The sequence below is a fragment of the Nymphalis io genome, chromosome 5 (genome assembly GCF_905147045.1).
Source record: "Nymphalis io chromosome 5, ilAglIoxx1.1, whole genome shotgun sequence".
Classification (NCBI taxonomy): domain Eukaryota; kingdom Metazoa; phylum Arthropoda; class Insecta; order Lepidoptera; family Nymphalidae; genus Nymphalis; species Nymphalis io.
Window position 1 is genome coordinate 7,708,018 of NC_065892.1, and position 25,077 is coordinate 7,733,094.

Sequence of the window (25,077 nt, forward strand, 5' to 3'; positions counted from 1 at the left end):
TTATTACGTATATATATATAGGTCAGAATGGTATATATATACGTATAGGCCTTTGGATATTTAAAAGCGAAAAATTGTTAAAAAAAATTGTTTAACAAAATAATTTGTTTTTAATAAGATTGTAAGCTGACCACAAATTTTGATCTAAGCCACCCATTATTTTGTGTGGCTTAATGTTGTAAGAGGTAATGAACTAACAAAATCAAAGCTTTAATATCGCATCATTAGAATATGAGCGACTTAATTCAAAATCAATTTAAAGATTTTTTATTTTAATTATACACATTTTACTTTATTTTTAAGATACATTTAATGCATATGTACTGTAAATCCGCTATCAGATCGAAATGTTGACCTCTACTCTACTGGAAAGAATCGGCAAGAAAATTTGTAGTTACTCCTTTTCAACAATCTCATCAATAGTTAATCAAATATTTTACATGTTCAAATATATATCTTTTATGTTACTGTCTCTGCAAAAATAAGATAAGGTTATTTCTACTTTCTTAAAAACATTCTGAAAGAACTCACTAACTCCAAGATTACAAATAGCCCAAACCACTATTTGTTAAAAAGAGTTACCCAATGTAGTATAACTTAAGCAATGAGATACTGTTAAAATAACAATATTATGGTAATCGAACAGTATATTATTCTAATTTTCAATGTGTTGCGGAGTTGAGTTTTTCTGTAATTAATCACTAGAATACTAATAAAGCTTTCTTCTCATCTCACGTAATTCCTAAAAATAATGTGTCAACGATTTTACTATACTGAAATGTCTATTGTATTAATATGGCTCACAATTTTATTGTTGCAAATGGCTTAATCGGATATAACATATATTGCTTTTTCGGCGCTTAAAAGCAAATTGTTTGTTTTAATTCTTTACAGTAACAGTAACAGCCTGTTAATGTCCCACTGCTGGGCTAAGGCCTCCTCTCCCTTTTGAGGAGATGGTTATTAGTGATGATTTATTGTTTACATCGATATAAAATGAATCAGCATTTGAAATCTATTCAATAATAATACAATTGTTAAAATCAGTTTACCATTGGCTAATGTATAGAGTAGTATATACACAACAAGTCAGTATAGTATACCGTTCGATATTCCAACCACAACTGGCCACTTTTGGGCTATAATTTATTCGAGAATAAAAGAATTACTGCAATCGTTTAACAAACGGCAAAAATATTTAGATATTTAAGCTATTATTTATTAATTGATATACATTTATAAAGATATTAATTTTTATATATATACGCACACTAAATAAAAAAACTAAATATAATTTCCTATTTCTAATTTGTACCAATTTTGCCATGGCCATAATGATGGTTTTTTTTTAAATTATTTTTATTTCCTTCAATATATTTATTTTTAATCTATATAATATTATTGATTATATTTTATTATTTATATATTTATTTTATTATATATAATTAAAAATTAATCATTTCATTGACCCAATCGAGCTAATTAATCATTTTTTTTCTGTGAAAATGGTAGCGTTATGTTTTTAATTTTAACCAATGGAAGCGTTCTGTTCAAATGTTCTAACGTTGACTCTGTCAAATAGGTACAAAAATAATAGGTTAGTTAATTAACCGATGAGTGGGTTTTTTGATCAAAATATAACTTTATTTAATCATCTATTTTGTAATTAATTATAAATGTTCACCTCATTAAAATAAGCGAGTTCAGTTAATAAGTATATCTCCTGGCTAGTTGGCTAGTTTCTATTGAGGATTGATAAATCGGTCATGAGGACATCATCATCATAACTATTTTGTTTAATTTCAATCAAAATAATACAATCAAATTAATAAATATCTTAATTAAAAATGTTCTTTTTATTAATTTTTAGTATTTTTTATGCTGATATAATAAATATCTCACTTTACAAAAAAACTTTATCCTACGCACATAAAGTACGAACTATGCATATTTCATATATAGTATACCAAGGGTTTATTATAAGTTTAATTGCTAACTTTTTTGAGTCGTTCGTGAGTTGTTCATGGGCGTTATATATTCTGCCTTTATGTTTATCTTCTGTGAAGATTGAATTGCATCTTATATGGATTTATCGTTAATATTGGAAGAGAGAAAAAATACAAAACATGGATACAGCCTAAATAAAAGTAGCATACAATTTTGGAGACCTTATCGCTACATAGCGATCTCTTGCAACCAACGGTATAAGGAATAACTCATAGGATATAAGGTGGTGCTCTAATAATAAATGATATAACATTAATCTAGAATTAAACAAACAAATAAATAAATGTAAATATAAAATACACATATTATATATGAATAAATAAATTATTTTATCAATACATACTAAAATTACAAGTATATAATATAAATACATATAATAAGTACGAATAAAAACGATAAGTCCTCAAATATAACGAGAAAGAGAAAGAAAGAAAAATACAAAAAATGAAAGAAATTATTGGTGACTACATTAACTACGATATTATTTTTAACTACTTAAATACCAGATATTTCTAAGACCAAATTGACCTTGAATAGAAGTAATCGTAATGTAGTAAAAAAAAATAACCAATTATTTTTTGCTAGCTTTTTGTAAGCTATTCGAGGATTTATTCTTACGCCAAACAGCAAGGGTCCATATTATCATAATAAGCTATTCCGATTTAAATTGATCATTTTTACGAATTTAAAGAATCGTCTTATTTTAACTTGCGATGCGGTTAAACGACGCTCGAATATATAGAACACATTTTTTTTAGTTAACCTCGTTGTCAATCCTTATATATTAGTACCTTTTACATAGTGAATTATTTTACATATACCCCTTATGTAAGCGAGGATCGAATTTTGGAATCTTACTATTTTTAGTCTTATTAAAGAAAATACTTTAGGTTAAAATTTAGAATTAGTTCATCCATTAATAATCTTTGTAATAAATCCAATTAATAGGTTGGTTATATACTGAATCGGAAGTGTCAGCGTCATTTAGCGTATTAATAATGACTTGCGATATCAATTAACGTTTTCTATTGTTTTGGTATATGCTCTACATTAGTTTTAATGTGTTTTGCTTATTTAAATATTTATTATGATTACATGTATAACTAATAATACTTATTTTTATAAGTGGCGTTATGGTAACATCCAATCATTAATACTTTTGTGACATAGCGTTTAGTGCGCAGTATTAAATATGCAAGATCTCTTTTCCGTTGGTTATTTAATTTGTTACATACATGTATTTAATTTCAAGCTTCTAAATCGACACTTTTTACAATGAAATAGTACCACCCCTTTTTCAATTGGGGTGCCGCCCTATCTTATTAGAATGGAGGGTGAATAGTATTATTAGGTTTCAGGGCTCTACTTACATATTATTGAGTCGCATGTTATTGAGCATAGATGGCGTTAGTAAAACAGACTGTGCTGCCATCTCTATATTAACTTAAGTAGCTCGCTGGCAGTGATAGTAGCATATATGTAGTTCATGAAACTTTAGAAGTGACAAAGATGTCGCATCTTGCTAAGTTTACCCCAAAATGTATCTTTTGTTTCGTACAAGTAAAATTTTCAATCATTAAAACATATTATACTACGAAGTATTGTTTCAAATAATTTATTTGTTATCTTAAATCTGTTAGGTTAAAGTGTATTTTACTATCGTCATTTATACAGTTTATTAGTTCAAGTTTACATGGGGTAGCTATGAGTCAACCCTAATACTTTTTCTTAGTATTTGGAAATGAGTCATTAATTATTATTCGGGTTATGATGACCAATGTTCCTTACGTCAACATAATTCATAGCAATTTTGTATAAATTCTTATTAATCAAACCAGAAGGTAATCACATAATTGTATATTCATATATAATAAAAGAAGATTTTCCTATTTCGTATAATTGAAACATATTTAAAAAAAACATATTTTAATCCGCTTTTTATATAAAATACTTATTATTATCATTGTAAAAATTATGTTGGAACACACAGTACTTCCAATTTAATATTGAGTATGCACATATTACAAAATAGTATCGCTAACTAGCACCGAAGTTAACAGGGGTGAAAAGATAGAAAGTAAAGGCGACAATCAGTTGGGCTTTATTATTTTCAAAACTTGTCTTTCTTGTGTATATTCTATTGTCGCACAATTTTGGTGCATAATCATGGATTAGATCGTCTACAATGGGTCGAATGGGCAAGTCGTCAGAATTTGACAAGTCAGTGAAGGGGACTTCCTCGACCGTTTAGGGTGGAAAAAACCTACTTTTTATTTTGCATATGCTTAATGCTGAAAATTTTGCCATAACGTTTGTTAAATGTTAGCCACGTGTAAATATTTTATACTATAAACACTTTACCAAATATAAACTAAATAAAATTATTATAATAATTTGCTACGAACCATGTAGTAAATTTAATTCGTAAAGGTTCGTTGTAGTTCTATGTAAAATATAAAGCAGGTTATATAAATAATAATAATTAAATTTTTAGTTATATTTATTAACAAAATATAAAAATAGCTAATTATATTTTTTTAAACCTGCATCAAGTCTGTTAATGGTTTATGTTAATGACGTTTCCGAAGAGCATCAATTATGATCAAATACTCAATAACGTAATTCAGAATTGTGCAACATAGAGCTATCTCGATTGATGTACGTTATAAAGTTCCACTTAAAATCGCATTCCAGAAGATTATATAACAAGAATCACGTTTATTTATATGAATTCTTTAAATTTCATTCATTTTTCTAGTAGTTAATGAAATATGTTAATTTTATAAATCTTATGATAGCGATCAATGTTTTTAGTAAGTTTTATAAATCATTATACAAAACAATAAAAGTATAATCATATTAAATAGTAAACTTTTGACATAAAGAAGTATAAAATAAAAGGGTAATGTGACTAAAGGATTTGTATGGTAATTGTTTAGTAATGAGATTTAATAAGTTAATTTGGCTTATGATTAATTAGAATAAAGTTATTCTAATGTTAGAGATTTAAAAAATATTCAATGTATTTTATTTCTATATGTTATCTACAAAAGCTCGTTAAATGACTACACCTCATCGACAAGTGAAATATCTTGGATTGGGGTAAAGCAGCCGGCGCTTTCGGGCGGCGCACACGTTCCGTTAGCTTCTCTATTTTAAAAACTACTTGCTTGGCTATATCCGGGAAGGGACGGACCACATCACCGCGCGTCGTCGACTCCTCACCACTGCTACTCATTTTCGATGCAGTCGACCTGCGTACGCGTTGTTGGTCGCTTCGCGCGCACGCGCGTCCTATCTCATGCACTCTACGAATTTTGATAGTTGATAACTAAATTTTATATCACAAAATTATAAGCGTTAAATAAACTGTAACTAAAAGTGTATTTCGTGCACGCGGAGGATGGATGGTACGCAGAGGTGATATTAGTGGTGCAAGTTGAGATAATTCAGTTAACATGAGCGGGAGGGAAGACGGAAATGCAGTTCCGTCTTTAAGTAAGTATACAAAAATACAACATTATATGTACATGTAATTTTTGTTTACAAATTCAATTTAATTTTTAATTTGGTAACATATTTTATATGTTTTTGTTTCCTCTATTTGTCTGTTTGTAAGGTGTTTATAAAGAACCTATTACCTCTAAAGCTATTCTATGTATTGGAACTTGTGGCCTTATCGAGCGGATGTGTGACTTGTAGGGCCTGGGAAGCCAATCATAGAAATTGTTTACAACATCATTGAAATTATTTGAATTGAGGTTAATGGTCTCGTTCATTGATGTCGCACATATGCGTACCATGTTTACTTCGAAACATCTACAACAACAAAAACATTTATCTAATTATTTTTTTGTAATTACGATAGTTTAGCTATAAATTTTATATTTTATAAATATAATTTAATATATTAAATCAATAATAACGATAATTTTAAAATCTTCTAATAGGTGATACAAAATGTATATTTTTAATTTACGCGTAGTTTTGTTGCCTTGTAAATATTGTTGCGTAGATACAGTTATCTTAAAATAAACATCGTACTATTTTACTAAAACAGAATTGGGAACGTATTATCAAACACGGTACGCATCATGCCGTAAATTGTTTACTATACTCGTACCGACCATAGAATTTCGTTTAAGTTACTTACGGGCGTAGGACATGTGCGTTATATTCAGCTTTGAACTTTAAAATAGTTATATTAAAGATTATTTTTCAGTAACGTTTAACATTTCTTTAATTTGTGGGATATACGAAATCGGTGTGCGTTTTTGAGTGACTGCATTTTCGGAGGATTGTAATCGCCATTCCCCACCATTCTTCTACTACGTGTTTTTGGAGTTGACATACCAAACAAGTAGTGAAGATCATACCTATCGATATATTTTTTCTAAATACATTTCGTATAGCATTATATTATTTGGAAATTTCTATTACATAAAAGAATAATAAATATGATTGAATTTCAATGAGTAGCTGTAACACTTTATTCACTAACAACACCAGTAGTTGTAGTAAATAAATGTAAGTCATGAGCGCGTTATTTCCGAAAGGAATTGTTATTCATGAAGAGTGACATAAGAAATACCTATTTGGAATTTTTAGAAAGTCGATGTTAAGTAACGCTACGTCCCTACGGCAGGGTACGAGCCCGTAACCAGTCAATTAAGTCTGAATGGTGGTACATTTAACCATCTCTTTCACTCCTAGGTAAAGATCCCGAACGCAAGCGCCACTTGACGATGATTCATGTTTAAATTCCATACCTGCGATTGATAATAGCAAAAAAGCAGTGAATGGCACAATATTCTTAAAATCTACTTACGGAGCGCAGTTTTTTTTGGTGCGTTAACGCTGCTACTTTTACATTACTTTGCTTCGACAAATTAAAATTTACGTTTTCTCATAAAATAAAACTTGAGTTTCGATAATATCGGAATGCATAAAAAATATTTGATAAGTAATTTATTAAATGACTATAACAAGATATAACGGAATACTGAGCTATGTGCATTTCTATTTAAATGAATTCTTATTCAATTCATGTCAATCGAGACCGCTACGACTCGTTTTCGTTTATACTTTAAGTTATTTAAAATACTTGGCGTAATGCTTTATTTGATCCGCGCCGCCCCAATGTGTAGTTATAACTTGTAGTAAAATATTTGTGACCGGAAATATATATACAATTGGAGCCAACGTAAATTGTTAAACTTTTTATAGAACTTAACTTTTATGTTGCTTTTTAATTGAAAATTCTTAGATTTAACTGTTTTAAATCATATTAATTAATTTATTGTAAATTGTTTGAATGCCAATTTGGCGACACACCCATAATAAGATAAAATGAATTAGTTTAAATGTCACCTACCTGTCTTGTACTTACATTGTTTTATTTTTTCTAACGTCTATTATGCTAATAGGTATTTAGATTAAATTAAGAACAATAATAAATGTACTTTTTATAACGAACAATGCGTTTCATCTATCTATCTCTTTAATGTTTGTCTATCTTTATGTATCTATTAACTAATTTAGCACGTATTTTTTTTACATTATTATTAAAAAATTATTTTTTTTTTCATAATATTTCATAAAAAAATTGCAATAAAAAGATTACAATATAAATGTAACAAATTTGTGAAACATTAATACTTAAAGCGATCATCAAAATTTTTCATAAAATACGATTTTAAAAACCATTTATTTTTTAATACATTTTAATGCTTGAAATTCTTACAAGTATACCCTATCAAAAGTTAGTGATGTAGCTACATTATAAAATATCGCTTTTGTTTAAATATATATAAGTAACAAAAGCTATAAATATTTAATTCTTGTAAAAATATTTAGGTTCCCCTTCCTGCTTTAAAATAAGTCAGCTTAATTTAACCAGAGTTTCGAAATACTCTTAGGTTAATCTGTTGGAACTAACAATAAACCAGGAATGTCAAGATATCTCCCTCGTGTTACGTAGATGTACTTGAGTGAATTTTCAAATATTTAAAGTCTATTTTTATGCCTAGAAGTGTATTTCTTATACATATAAATTATAATTAACTACAACCACACTGATTTTCTAAGAACTAGTACCTTTGAAGTACCTTTGAATATCTATTTTATTAACATACTCTATAATGGAAGTGTACATTTTGTGTCGTTAAAGGTTAGTCTCTATTATATTTTAATTTCCTTTATGCTCTATTTTCTAGTTTCTATGACGCTATACGATTAACGAAGATAATTTATACATTTCTATGAACAACTTGATAAATCAAATAAGCCGAAGAATGTTGGCGTTAAATAGTCTGAAAATGAAACTAGTGAATATTTTATGTACAAATATTTGAGGGCACAGTCTAATGGAATGCAATCAAAAGTTAAGCAGGCGTATAAGTTTGAAATTCCTAAGTGTATGTTTTAGTGGTAGGGCGTAGATGCGGGCAGTGCGGCGCGGGCGCGCGGTGTCGGGCGTCGACTCACGCGCGCCACGCTGAGTAAACATAACAGATACACGACTCGGATGCGCCTGCGCTACTACCGCTTGCACTTGTCCTATATTCACAATAAATGGAATATAATAACATGATCCCTTGTTATATGCTTATACATTCAATTTCAGATGTTATAACTTAACATCGTTATGTTATAACTGTATATGTAGCAGAAATATTAGGGCAAATGGATATTGAAAAAACAATTTAGACCTACTATAAAGACGTTAGCAGGGTATAACGATAAAACTAAACTTATTCATTTCTTTAATACATTTTAACACGTTTGATTTTTTAAATTTAAACACGAATATATTTTATATGAAATGTCTATAACTTAGCCATTTTTTATAATGTACGCCTATTACATCCATACAATTACGAGGTAATAATAAAAGGGCATGAATGTACACGTAGTACCTTTATTATACATTTTAATCGAGACAGACCAACAATCACTTGAGGAAGTACGTCAATCCCTTTTGTACGAATATACCACTTCCCTTTATTTCGGAATGTTTTGAACAAATATTACTTCTACAAGTCCATTACACTAATACTGTAGTAGCGAGTGAATGTGTTTGGGCATATATCTCATTCAAACTAAAACTAAAAAAAGATAAAAACTTTCTTCAATGAGTTCTTGAACGGTACCGTGACACTTAAAATAGACCGGATTTGGATTGATAAAACTTTTTCGGCGGTAAAGTATTTTTTAATTAAAATGCTGTAGTATACCTTTTACTTTTAATTGTAACAATGTTGTTCAACTTGTTTCGTTTTAGTTTTTTTGTTCATAAAGAGAGACATTCAAAAAGTTTTTTTCATGTAAAAGTACAAAAATATGTATTTACCATTTTACTTCAATAAGATTAATTAGTATAAATATTTTAGTGATATGTATTTGAAAAAAATATGTATATTAATTGTGTAATACACAACATGTGCCTATCCATTTTCACTTTATACATATTTATATTTAACGCATGTAAACATGCACATGACGAAATAGTAAAACTCAAAACGAAATTTACGTTTCCTCATTAATACAGTATAGGGCATAATAAATATTGAGTATCTACTTGTGTGCGGTTGATTCTTGACGACAAGGCATCGGGGGGCGAGGCACGGCAAGGTGCAGTGTTACGGCAGTGAATGAAGAGGTACCAGAAACGCAACCTAAATACCACACATTCTTCGAGTCCCCACCGTCGCCGCCACGTGTGTTGCCGCTTTTACCTACCGCCGCTACAGCCCGAAATAATATGCTTAGCTTACCCGTACGTACCAGCACACAGATACATTTAAATTAGCGAACAGAAAATAATAAACGAATGTAACAAATGATTTATATCTAAACCACAATGAATACGAGTTAGTTTTAATTGACAAATCATTGTTTCCTTTTGTCTACAATAGGGTTTTAATCGGTAATGTACCAGTTTAATTACTTTCCCAATTTTTTAAAATAATTTAATGTTTTTTGGTTTTTATTTGTTTCAGTATTGTATTAATAGTGTAACTGTATTTGATATAATTTTAAATAAAATTAAAATTAGTCATCAATAGTACCGATTTCCGGAAGTGGTCACATTTTTAAAATAGTAAGTTGTAGTGACGCATTTTGCGGAAATATTTTCGTTAGTTGTCATTCTTAGGTCATTCGATCAACTCAAAATGTTTTATCTCGTATTTCAGTTTTATTTGAAATGACATTTTTCTTTTTGTGGGATTATTTAATTAAGGTACGCATCGGTATTATTAATCCCTCTAAAATAAGTTCTTCAACCTTAACAGCTATAGTGATATCTACACATAAAAAGAAGAACTCATTCTTTCATTCGGTTCCCACGTTATTTTTTGTGAAGAAGCCGATAAGGGGAATAGTATACCCTTTCTTAGTCCTGTAAACGATCGTGGGCCCTTATTTATTGCTAATAGATTTTCGAACGGTAAAATGTCTAAATATGTATGCATTTAAAAGAGGGGACGATCCACTTAATGCAATCACACAACTAGTCAAATGTGTGTTCGTTTTGAAATTCAATTACAACTTTCTCTAAGTTCCTTCAGGTGGCTCTAACAAATTAATGTTTTGAAATGTAGATAAGGTCAACGATATACATAGAAATGCAATCGTTTTAGTCATTATAATTATATGTATACTAGTACTATATAAGACTGTCCTACATTAATAATCGTACTGATTAATAGAATATTAAAAGTAATAAAAGTTGGAATATTTTCTAATATTAACATAACATACAAATTAATTTGATAATTTTTATTGGGCCCCCTACGCAGGAGTAATGTAATCATTGTTAATTAGTATAATTTGTGATTTGTGTAAAATTTTGTTTTATTTTTTTTTTCTTTTAAATAGTCGTTGGATATAGTTGAAGGATTGCGTATGTATTGTGGAAGTTATTTTACAATTTATTTTTAAAAATTATTACTTTATAAGATATAACAGTCTTAACACATATAAGAGTATACGTAAGCAATAGCTTTACAATCTTAAAACTATGTTTAATTTAAGATTTAACTATCATGTCAATTATGTTTCATTTATTATTAACATAAAAAACATTAATTGTTGAACAATGAAAAAAAAAATTTGTTGAACAATGAAATAACTTTTGTATCTGTCTATTCGTGTATACTTGTCACCATTTATCACAGTAATTATATATATAGTATACATTTATCACAGTATATCTTGTAAGAAATATTGGAGTTTGGAAATTGGCAGAATGTTAATAATTTTTTATTTCAGCATATTTAAGGCATAATAGAAAACATGGATTATTTTATAATTTTGTACAAAAACATTTAGCTAAGAAGGTTTTTTTTACACTTAATAGGCCAACGTTTGATCGTTGACTTGCCTGATGTTAAGCATCGACACGGTCTAGGATGTAGCACGCTTGCATATAAGAAACCTGTTGAAGGTAGTTAAAAGATAGATTTTTAATTAAATGAATATATTAATTTGTAAACAACTGCAAATAACACTAAATTTATATAAGTCACAAAACTAACTGAAGGCAGTGTCTATGTATTTTATTCTTTCTTTGGTTTTTCCAAAGAATCTATGAGAAATATAAATAAATATAAATTGTACATTAATAATAACGATTATAATTACAGTGAAGTTACCTACAAATTATGTTATTGAATAATAGCGACGATAGTTTGCGAGTCGCGGGCTAGTTTAAAGGGCTTGGCACCGACTTCAAACAGCTTATACGTATCCTACATACATATAAAACTTGATTGATTTTTAGTGCATTTTCTGTTATTATCGAGACTACTTAATTAATACAAGAATATTTTTTCTTTTTTCGAATAGCGAGTAGTAATGTGGACGAAGGAAGTTGATTTGCCCGTAACATAATCAAAATATAATATTATTATAGCTATTTAGGTCCTTTTTTTTATTCACTCAAGTTAATTTTTTTAAGTTAATGCCGCTCACAACAGTGACAAAAGTAAAGAAAGACCTATGGATATGTGTTTCTCAAATAGGATTAGTATAATTTAAAACGAGCAACAGTAACCAAATATGCGATTCGATTTACCATCGAGCTCTTAGGTTTTTTTTTTAAAAAACATCGTGTAATATATGTCAGAAAAAAACAAGTCCAACTTGCGTGGAAATCGTAATATTTATTTTCAGACAACCTTTAAAATGAATATTTTATAAATTCTGATAAGGAATAATACCGCGTGTCAAATAATTTGACCTGCAGTTATCAAGAAGTGGGCGAACGTCAGTTTGTATGTAAGTTGCGCGTTAATGAAAGCTGCATTTTTATGTCACTGAGAAACTACTGAACTTATTTCAATGATAAAAAATAACTAATTTTGCTCAAATTTCTATAAATATAACGCAGTTTGAATTATCCAAATCGAAATATACGTTATTGAGAAGTAGTATAAAATTTATTATTAAAAACATATATTAATGCCGTCTAATAGAGACGAAAATAGAAAAAAAAAGTAAAATAGTAAGATTATTTATTTAAATAAAAGTACCTTTTGTATGTGAATAAATTAAATAGTCAAGTCAAATATATTGAATAATTGTAAATATTAGTTAGTACCTTACCTTTGTGTTTGCCACTTGACAACTTTTAAGTATTAACCTTTACGCTTAATTACTTTTGATAAAACTTAGTTAATTTTATTTTTAAAAATCTCATTAATTTAAGTTATTAGTGTTATAAAAAATATTTGAAGCAATGGTGTTTGGTGTAAATATTGAGGCTTCGTCATCATTTTTTTGTAAATATGAACTATATATTTTTTGTTTTTACAGGTGCCGGGAGCGTGAGCGGCAGCGAAGTGGCAGCCGTGACAGGCGTGACGCGGCGAGGTCGTTGCAAATGGTTCAATGTTTCTAAGGGCTGGGGGTTCATCACCCCTGATGATGGCGGTCAGGATGTCTTCGTTCATCAGGTGATTATTTACGGTGATTAACAGATGATGTACAATGGAGGCTTGAGCAAATATAATATAGAATAACATCTGAATATAATTGTAGGTATCAACACATCTTCTCATATTTTTAAATTTAAATTTACCGTCTGGTTAGAATACCAGACGGTAAATTGTCACACATTAATGAAATTTGAAGCATAGTATTGCACAACTGTCTCATCGACAAGTTTCTCGGTATTTGGTAAAAAAAATATTCATTGAGAAAACACGCTACGTATCTAGCGGTCGGGCCGATAGCGTGCTTGTTTGTTTGTTCGGCTTATCAAGTCCGGATGTTTTTTCTATACATTTATGCCACCAAATTTGTACTTCGGCCCACTGTAACAACGCTAGCGGTAAAATTAATATTAGGTCACGACTACATCTGTTGTAATAAGGTAGAGTATTTTCTGGTAATGTCTTGTAATTTTAATCATTTTAATAGCGATATTTAATTATATTCAAATGTAATAGTAAGACTAAAATAATAGTTATCACTTTCTATAAAACTAGTTAGGGTAGTATTAAACGAAATAAACAAAAATATTATTAGAAATTCTCAAATATTAAAAGAGAACGACATTTATTTAAAATTAATATATATACGACATTTAATATATATATATATATATATATATATATATATATATATATATATATATATATATTAAATGTCGTATATATATATAACTACCACATCCTAATACGACAAAGCAACTTATAACATTTCTCTTTATGTTGGGAAAATATCCAATATTGCATCTTGTCTAAACTAAATTGCCAATTACCTTGCTCGCGTGCTACATCAACTTTGTATACTCAAAGGAGGTAAACGGATAGTTCATATTTATATATCATTGAAAATTATATCCAAATACATTTAGTTTAAGTAAAGGTACTCTTAGTATACTAATTAAATTTGATAATCGACTTATATGATTTTTGCAGGAATGTTCAGTAGAAATTATTAGAGGCTGATCGAAGAACATTACATACTCAATTGTTTTAAAATATTAATATCTTCTTAAAAGTGATTTCTTACAGTAAATACTTACTTCTAATAAGAGATTGTATTTTTGTCCTAACATCATCCACCTAAATGAATATTGTATAGTTTCTAAAAATTTAAGTAAATACGTATTTATATAAATCTATTAATCAGGCCGATCACAATAAAAATGCAAAATAAATAAATAAAGTAAAAACATCTAATTGTCCTTCTGGGCTATTGTGGGGACGATTTGGAGCTTATTCCATCCGGGTTGGTTGGGATACACATGTGGCCGAATTTCATCCGACACATGCAATTTTCCCCACGATTACTGCCAAATTAAGTAGAATTTAGTAACGAACGATATATATAGCTGTACAGACATAGTTAGTAAAGAAAACTACTGTCAGTAGGCTATGATTGTACATATTTACTTATTTTATCAAAATAGTACCTCGGAGTAACAAGTTTCCGATTTATCATCATTGTAGAATGTTATACATATATTTTAGAGGTACATAATGTTGTTATTAATATACTAGTAAAGCAATTAAATAACAAGTCAACCTAATTAAAAAGGTGACTTTCGAAGGGTAACTTAAATTTATTCACTTAAATTACATTATCGAGCGTAATCTAAACTAAAAATTAAATCAATCCGGTTAATGTTGGAAACCAAACTGGCTATCGATGGTATGAAGTTGGGTCGTGAGAACGACACATTGATGTTAAGCAGTTTGCACGATTAGCAAAAAAAACGGTGTCTTTGTACAGTATATTATATGCCGCGATGTTGTCTGCGATTATACAATTACGATTAGTCTCGAATCCTAAGTTTCATAAATCCCACATAGCTGTTTCGGCGAATTAAAATGTTTGACTTTAACGTCATAATTATATTGTGTAAGTTTTAAAATTGAGTATTATTCAAAGCAAACGAATGGGGATTTTCCTATCGAATCAAAACTAATCTCCAATGAAAATATGGCACTAATAATAATGTTGTAGGTACTAATGGCCGACATGCATTCCCTGTTTAATTTCTTTGTAAATCGTTTCGTACTTTGATAAGAGTACGTAAGTACTGTGATATGCGCGTGCCAACTACGGTACAAAGTTTCTGTGGAATCGTATAAATGATACGCAAACGTTTGGAATACGCACAAAAAAACAAGCATTAATACTTCTTTATAAGCTAAGCACAATAATTACAGGTACAAGGGATATAACAAGTCTCGTTTCCAGGGTTGGTAGTGCATTGGTGATGTAAGGATGTATAACATAAAAAATAAAAATAAAGCAGATTTTACTGGTGGTAGGGCTAAGTGCAAGCTCGTCTGGGTAGGTACCACCCACTGATCATATATTCTACTGCAAAATAGCAGTACTTGATATTGTTGTGTTCCAGAAGGGTGAATGAGTAATTACAGGCACATGGAACATAACATCTTAGTTTCCAAGGTTGGTGGTGAATTGGTGATCTAAGCGATGGTTAACATTTCTTTCAGTTCTAATGGTGCTCTATGGACGATGGTGACCACTTATCATCAGGTGCCTCATTTGCTTGTCTACCTACCTATTCCATAAAAAAATTAATAGTAATAATAAATAATCCTTTATAAGTCAACTCCGGTGCAGTTATATTATGTAATTTAAATATTTTTTTATATTACCATCGAAAATGAGAAATGAGATTTAATAGTATATCTGAATATTCATATGTATATTTTTATATTATATATAAATATCGTAACTTGATTTTATGTATAAAAGGAGTTGACGATGCGATATTTTCACTATTATGACAATTGTTTATTTCTGGGATAAATATAGAAATATATGTTAATCCAGGTATGCTATCATCAGACTATCATTTATTATTTAACAAGTATTAATTTCTGATGTACGACCTACGTATAGACAGACATTATTTTGTGATTTCTCATACGTATTGTTAATTATGCTAAAATTACGTTTATATTAATAAATACGAAATTGATTTAAAACAATTTTTACTTGAGGCCGAATTAAATATATTACTAATATTAACGAGATCACTTTTATTTTTATTTTATAAACTTATAGACGATATAAATGTTTTATTATACCAGGGAATGTTAAACTATGATTTATAAAGATAAGAAAAATACTGAATAATAAATATGTATAGTCGAACTCCCTCATAATAAGAGGTAACAAAAGAAAATTGGATACTATAATTGTATCGTCAAATAAATAAAAAATCTTTTTTGTTTTAATTAAAAATACGATTTTATATGGTATTTTTAGAAAAAAACTTCATAATTCTGTGCATTTATAATTTGATTTTTTTTCTGAATACCACTTCTTTCTATCAAACATTTTGTAAGCACTATTAATGTTTTCTCATGTCTTTAATCTACTCGTTATCAACTATCGAAGCTATTGTTACACTTTTTTTTTTCAGAGCGTCATCCAGATGCCAGGCTTTAGATCATTGGGAGATGAAGAACTAGTGGAGTTCGAATGCAAAGAGTCGGATAAAGGGCTGGAAGCAACGCGTGTCTCCGGGCCATCCGCCGTCGACTGTCAAGGTTCACATCGGCGTCCGCTGTCGAAAAAACGATTCAGAAAGATACGGTGAATATTTTGTAATAAGCCAAAATGTGTTAAATAATCTTTGATAATTCAAAAACGTTTATTATATGCTGGAATAATTTACAAGGACTTGCATTAAATACAATAATTACAAAGAGATTCTCATTAATTTGATTTATTTTAGTTGCTACAACTGTGGTGAATTCGCAAATCACATAGCCGCCAAATGTAGCATGGGCCCACAACCAAAGAGATGTCACAATTGCAAGAGTGAGGATCACCTCATAGCGGACTGTCCAGTAAAGGTATTACTTGTTTATATTTAATTTAATGATAAATTCACTACAAGTAAATAAGTATCTAAAATAGCTACTATAATATAAGTATATTATAAAACAATTGCCTGCAAGGTACGTTCAGAGCATTTAAGTATAAACAATTTCTTATTACTTTCGATATGAGTTATGACATCATATTTTAAAAAGGTTTTTTTTTATTATTTAAGGTGGAGAAAAGAAAGGATGATTCGCAATCGAAGAATTCAAGCAGTTCCCAAGAAAGCCCGCAGGGTAGTCCTCAGCAGCCGTAACAATACATTATAATTCGTCGTTCATGTTTGATTTAAATTTTTAAATTTTATTCAATATCTTTCTTTCTGGTGGCATTTAATATTTTATTATATAACTTAAGACGAACAGCGGAACAGATGACGAAAATCGACGTGAATAGTGTTTGTATACTTAATTTTAATAACTATCTACCTCATTTTTACAAAGATTCAATATACATTTAAAAGTAGAAGACTGATCAGTACAAATCTATTTTACTCTAAGATTTTATGATTTAAGATTAAGTTTGCAAAATGTAACGTAGTACAAATTTTATGTGTTCGAGTGTTCGATACCTTTAATATTACATAATATTGTATACCCAAAGTTGTGTGTGTTTCTATGATTATTATTAATTTTGTTACTATATTCTATTACAATCGATTTTAAGTAATAATTTAGTTTAAAGCTATTTTTAATGAGACCTATACACGGTTATGGTTAATATGCAAAAATGATTTCGATTTAAATTTAGCTACAACTAGCGTTTACTAGTTCGAGGAGCCAGCTATTAGCCTAGTAAAACGCTGATCAAAGTTAGACTAACTAATTTGACTTAATCTGAACGGTCACTGGTCGAGTGTAGCCGATAGTGCAAAAGCGATCAATGAGCGTACAGTATTTAGTTATATAAGTAAACCTGATTGCTAATAACGCCTGAATTGGTGGTTAGAGAATAAAATGCAGTTTTTACATAACATTTTGATGTCATGCTCGTAAAAAAATCACTTTTTACGGATTTAAGTATATTATAATGAGCTATAAAGACTTTTGCTTGTTGTTTTAACATGAAGTTTTACTATCCCTTAGAGCTCATATTTTCTCAAGGAAATTATGTTATTTTACATATATTTGACTAGAATATATACCATACTTATTTACATCAGAGTAAATTTAGGGATTACCGGTTATTTTTATAAGAAACAGGCACTCGTTGTATATTATATATAATATTATATTTACTTTCATTATCCAACTAAATGTAAGCCCTTATATTACCACCCCTTTCGATATTTGAGAGGCCAAATTATTGAAAAAGTTCAATGCTGTTTTCTTAGAGAGACATAAGTGTGTATAGTTTCAAGTTCAAGCCAAATTAATTCAACGCCTCATATAATAATAAATACTTTAATAAATCTTAATCTAATATGATTCAATCAAGAATACTATTCTTTATTATAAAAATAGGTTAATATAGGAAAGGTACTATCTTTACACCAAATTACAATTTAAGTTCTTAAACGTTTTCGTTGCTTGAAGTGCTAGTGTAATGCAAAATGTTTAATAAAAATTGAAGTCCCAATTTAAAACTGCAGAATGTCATAATTATGTTGCTGTAATTTTTCTATATATAAATATGCATTATATTAGATTTAGAAGTTATGTTATTATATCAGTTATCAATAAAACAGCAGAATGGAAAATATATACATGTATTACATTTTCCAAAATTAGATTTTGTTTGAGTTTGATTATGCTCTTATAGGCACTTTTTAATCGTAATGTTTTAACATTTCATTGAGTCACCGGCTTGGAATTTTTATTGCATTAGATAACTACTAGTAACTATGTAGTTTATCTTTTTCTCAAATGAAACACAAAATTTATTTTCATTAATATAACTAGGAAATTTCTTACATACTTCTGATCATTTTATACAAAACAATTGGCACTAACGGTAGCGATAAGTTATATTTGTGTGAAACAAATATCTTTATCTACTTAACTTACTTTATTAATTTATTTTCCGTTCGTCGAGGTTATGGAATCATAATTTTCTGCTTAAGAAATAGAATAATATAAATAATTAAAATTTATATTTCATTCGTTTGATATAACTATTATAAACATGAGAAGAACTTCATGTTGAAATAGTCTAAGTATAGAAGGGTTAAAGTCCAAGTAGTGAAGGGAATGTTTCAAAGGGTTAGGAGTACTAAGAGTGGAGGAGTAAGAGTGTTCAGTGCAAACGACATTTTTATTTAACGTTGTTTTTCATTTGTCTAAGTTAAATCCAGCTTAAGAAATATTTTAGTCAAAATTCCATTAAAGAAACGTGAATACTATGGAACTACAGATAACCAAACGAAACAAACTTTTTATATAAAGATATTTAAAGGTCAATAAAGTGCAACTCAATGTGCCAAAGTGGATTGAATGCTTTTGCAATATTTTATAATGTTTAGATTGTAATTATTTACATTAAATTATTATAGAATTGTCTGTTTTTAGCTATGGTGCCAGCGATAAAATAGTTATAATTTTAACCCTGAAAAATTATTTAACAAAATTAACAATTTCTGCTTAAACAATTTTTCTACAATCTACTCGGTTAAAATTATTAATGTTTTTAACAATGCCAATAAAACAAAAACCCATCGATTTTTTTTTATAAATAGGTTAAGTATATATGCTAAGTGACGTTTAATAAAAACAAATATTACTTGTATGGAAAATATATCGGAAAAATTATTGATAAAAAAATATTTCAACATTAGCCCTTAGTTTTTGACTAGTTTTAATTTTCGAAAATACAAAAACAGATACTAAAATATCAAAGAATTATATACATATTAATTTTTGGTGAATTGCCCACATCGTTTATTACACTTAGGATTAATTTATATTATATTAATGACCTGTAAAATGGATGTCTTAAAAATACCACTTACATTGTTTGCATTTTAAACATAAATTTAATTTGTTCAATCAAAAAAAACTTTTAAACATATATTTATGCATAATATATTTGTAACATTTATGGATATTTTAAATGTGTTCTACAAAAACAAGATTAGACGGGTAAGAATGTTTCAAACAGCAAGCAATACTTTGAAGAGAAATCTAAAATTAGGTATTACAAATACGGGTTTCTAATTTTAATATATAAGCATAATGTAGTTATTTATAAGATTTTAAAGACTATTTGAAATCATCTACCTCATAATTTAATAAAATTTAGAGTTTATTGATAAGTTAATATTAAACGTATACAAAGTCTAGCTATTATTGTCATTCTATCTTTGAATGCTGAATGATTAAAGGTTTTGTCTGTCTTATGTTTAGAGTTTAAATTTTGTTTTCTTTTTATTTTTCAAAGAAAAATAAATTATAAAATGTAATTGGTCTTTTATTTCCTGAAATTTGTGTTTCTGATTATCACCCCTAATCTGAACTAGTCTTTATAAAAATAATTCAATCATCTGTTTTTTCCAGCTTAATATATGAAAATTCCCGCACTGCGGGACCAGCATGTTATTTGAAAGCTTTAGTTAGCCTATGATCATCTGGTGATTTATTTGCTACACAATCTTAAGTACACAGCACCGATAGACTTGCTAGTCTGCTTAACCTCACAAATAAGAAAAATATAGCAATATTAGTAGTTTTGTCAATTATGATTAAGTCAGAGATTTTGTAAACTTGGTACGAGTGAAGCTTATTTGTTCGTCATAGCTGATTTTTGATTGAGTTTGATTATCTCAAAAAGATTTTATTTATTATATTATTTTTTAATATGTTTCAACCCCAACGGCAGTGTATGAGTGTATGCACAAACACAGTGTATTATTTAGTCCCTACACACTCCCTATCGGATTATAGATCCACTTCACGACCGTGGAGCGTTCAGGTCTATCAGTTTTCAGACTCAGTGTAAGAACTGCTTAGAACCAAGTTATTTAAAAATAAACATTTTTCTTAATAACCGCTCAAGATGCTACGAAAGCAAGAGAATATTTTTATATCATTCCCATCCCCATAGCCGAAAAGTATGTTTATTAGATATTAATTCATTTTAGTTGTTAGCTTAAAAAATTGAAATATTGTAACTACCGACAGGATATACATCGATAGGACGTTAGAACTCATCGCCAAATGGGGCTCTGATAATCTTTTTGAATTTAATGCCAAGAAATAACAGGTATGCGCTCTCACAGTAAAAAAGTCACCATGTTCAACTTTCCCCTCGAGATACAAAGCAAAATCGCCATGCTGGGGATTGACGTTCAATGCGACCTTAGTCTAAGGGATTAATTACATCGAGGCTGTTATAAAAACAGCTCCACGGAAACTCGGAGTTCTGAACAAGGTGTAGCGTTTTCTCACGCTACAACAACTGTGCCTGTTGTACAAAACACAGGTACGGTCTTACGTTGAATATTGCTGACACCTTTGGGATGGCTCCACTAAGTACCTACTGGAGGCTTTGGATCGGTGGCAACGACGTGTGGTTTACATTATTAGCATCGTAAAGGTCACTAATACCCTCGAGCCTTTACAATTGCGTCGAGCGCTGAGCGCTTTCTATCGACTGTATCACGGCGTGTGCTCTGAGGAATTAATCTCTATAATTCCTGCTTTTCCTTTCCTTCATAAGTCTACGCGTGCTGGCTCTCGATGTCACCGCCTAACTGTGTCATCAATTCCATCTCACAAAGAAATTTGGCAACTCCTGCCTTGTGGGCCAGCAAGGCGGGGTCGGATAGTGCAGAACATTCTTCTCGACTGTACTGGCCGTCGTCGCGTTTGGACTTTACTACTTACTATCAGGTGGTGTAGAGTCATTTGCCCTCCCGGCAAATTTAAAAAAAACTACCGAAAATAATTTACATTTATTTATTTTATTGTAAAAGAAAAATAAAGCCTGTAAAAACTTCTAGGCGAAGGACTCTTTTACTTTTGAAGATAAGCTTTGCTGCTTATTCCATCACGCTGCTCGAATGCCAGTTGCGTACCCACCGTACACATGTGTTATATTTTTTACACAACACATGAAACTTTCCTTACAATGTTTTTCTAATAACTGAGTACCACGAATTATAATACAAATTAAAAACTTTATAATATAATTATAAACTTTATAATAAATATGATAATTCAGTCATATTTGCCCGGGTTTGAACCTTCAATCTCAACGGTAAAGATGAGAAGACTAAAATTAGAACTCGGCCATCTCGCCTTCGGATATTATATTTTTTGTTAATAATTATCCCATTTGCGATAATGTAAAACTCTCAGAGGATTTTTTGAGAAGATTAATTGAGAAGAACCTTACACTAAAAATAATAGTTATGCAATGTCAAAACTGTATTTATTAAACGTTCTTACTCATAAATATTTTAAGCATAAAATATAGTCGTTCGTTTCATTCATAATTCCATTTCGACAAATAAAATAGGGCTTTTAAATTATTTATGTGATTGTTGATTTATATAAATTTATTATTATTAATTCTGTATGTTTCAAAATGTAACATTTGTAATTCATCAATTTACATATTAAGACTTATTTATTGTTAGCACAAATCATAAAATTTGATATATTACATAAGAAATTATCTAATAAATTTTGCAGTACATAACTGCGTGTGGATATTCACGGTCCTTGGAGAACATCGAGGCAGTCGGTGGCTAGAGATGTCACGTTTTTCAGGCGAGTCGGGTGAAGATAGGCGCCCGAGGATGCAGCAGTGCGGGGCTCCCCTCACCCCCTCTCCGACCTCACACGCCCCGCCGCCCCGTGCCCCTCGCTGACGTAACGCTGCCGTGTCCGCCCGCCCTAGTGTGTGCCGCGCCGCGCTCCGACCGACTGGGCATCACTCACGCGCCCGCTAGTCTTTAGTGCAAATCATTTGACGTTTCACTTTCTGGACCATCAGAGATTCGGTATCGAGATCTATTAAAAGGTGCATAACAAGGCTGTACACGCGCTCATGTGCTTTCCCTTATCTTAAGGTCCTCCCCGCCCCCTAGCCGGATGCATCGATGTCATTCCTCGATAACTTCTCGTTAACAGCGTTACAAAATCTCCTTTTCAGCGCCGTTTAGAGTCTTAGCATATCGATTATTATTTTTAGGGTTTTTGTTTTAAAACTATATTTGTTTTTTTCTGTATAAAATAATTAGATATACACGGTGTGCTTAAGATATATCTGTCAAGTGAATTATAAATCAATTATTTTTCTATATCTGATACCGGCGTATCAACTCATCTGACTAAATAGAATATTGTTTCTATTGACTTCTAGCAAAAAGACAATTGCTTGAGTAATTTGAAATTCTCAACAAATTAGACTTTGTAGCGTTGCATCTCAATAGCTATGTACATTCAAATTTATGTAATACTCATATATGATATGTTAATATAGAACAAGGATTCAATGTTGCTTAGTGAATGATATAATAGTCCCTATAATATGATATTCTTCAGTTTATTTTTACATTAATTTACACAGATATATCTTAATCAATAGGGTATCGAAATGCGATGTGTACGTAGATCGTCGAACAGTTCAAAAATTATATCAAATTTGGACAATAATTGGCATTAATTTGCTTATGGTAAGTTAAGTGTCTGATCCAAATGTAGGTAGTTAAGGATTAAGCTTTTTAGTTATTAGAAGCATCATACATTCAATACTTCAATATGAAGAACCAAAGCATTTAAATATTAAACATTAAAACAATCATTCACAACCATGAAGTAGTCTAATTAATAGAGTAAAAGTGTTATTCATTTTAGACTGTATATGCTACCATTAAAATAATATGGTGAGTTCACCTTACAGGCTGTTAACATTTTGAGAAGATAATTAGTTGAATGTTAGTATAGCATGTAGATCATATTTTGTAGTAACTGTAATGCCTTTTAACTATATATTATAATGAAAGCAATGATCTAATGAGTTGACTGAAAATGTAAAACAAAATTAACTATATTTAATAGGATCACTACTTTTAATTAGATATTGCTCAGTTTTACTTGGAGTTCTTTCTCGCATTTCAATACTTAAACTAGTTAAGCCTGCAGTTTTGCTCGCATGGATGTAAAACGCGCCTGTGTAACGACCCGAAACAGGATGAATAATACATTCGATTCGAAACATGCCACGTTGTATCATCATAATTAATACTAATTTTTAGCAGGATTTTGCGATGTGCTTAGCTCTTAAATTTATTTAGATATTTAGTTTAGTAATCTATTATTTCATAAAAATAGATAATACTCAGAAATTACCTTCATAGCTTAAAATATTTCATTCATTTTTGTACCATTAACTTTCATTTTTTACTTATTTATTTTTCAGGAATTCTTTTGATTATCCTGCTAATGATAAACGGTTAGTATACAATATATAGACATATAAAATAAACAATTTTATTAATTTGTACACACTATTAGAAAATAATGCGTCAATTCTTTTTTTTAAAGTTTTAAAACTGTTAAAAACGTGTAATTAGACTTATAGAATCGTCTATCCCTGTAACTGATTACTATCAACAAACGCCCAAAACTACTTGGTCTAGAACGCTGAAATTTGTAATATGGGTTTATTTTTAAATGTAAGGATTTACTAAGAAATATTTTTTAGAAATTTCAACTTTAAGAAAGGAAAATGGGGGAAAGTAACTTTGTATCAACTTGACCTGTAAGAAGTTGGGGCGGGTAGTTAGGCTTCTATAAATAAACCCTTCTTAATATCTCAATAGGAATTATTTTGTAGACAATATTTTATGAAATATCTCAATGTTGTTATACCATAAAATAATTACGTTTGATATACTAACCCACGTAAAAACCATGTTTCGTAAATTTGATTTAAAAATAACCCGACAAACAATAAAAAAAAGCTTTTCTCAAGCAATTGAAATTGAAAAAATAAATACTATGGAATGCATTTAAATTTGGTAATATAAATTAATGTAACAAAAGAAGTAATTAAATTATTTTTAAATTTTCCACTACCAATATAATAATAGTAGCATACATATATGTATGTCATCCATCAGATATGTAGGATTTGATTAGTAATAACAAACCAAGAATTTAATTTATATAAAAATACAACGATAAAATGTTTATTTATTTAATTTATTTGTTCCAATTTACATAAGAAAAAAAAATAGGAAAGATT

The 25,077-nt window shown here is 29.5% G+C and overlaps 1 protein-coding gene across 1 annotated transcript; it reads left to right on the forward strand.

Moving 5' to 3' along the window:
• Positions 1-5,465: 5,465 nt before the first annotated feature.
• Positions 5,466-17,143, forward strand: LOC126768451 (protein lin-28 homolog). Its single transcript, XM_050486511.1, has 5 exons — positions 5,466-5,505; positions 12,826-12,965; positions 16,424-16,596; positions 16,739-16,859; positions 17,060-17,143. The coding sequence occupies exons 1-5, from the start codon at positions 5,466-5,468 to the stop codon at positions 17,141-17,143; spliced, it is 558 nt and encodes a 185-aa protein (XP_050342468.1).
• Positions 17,144-25,077: the final 7,934 nt, after the last annotated feature.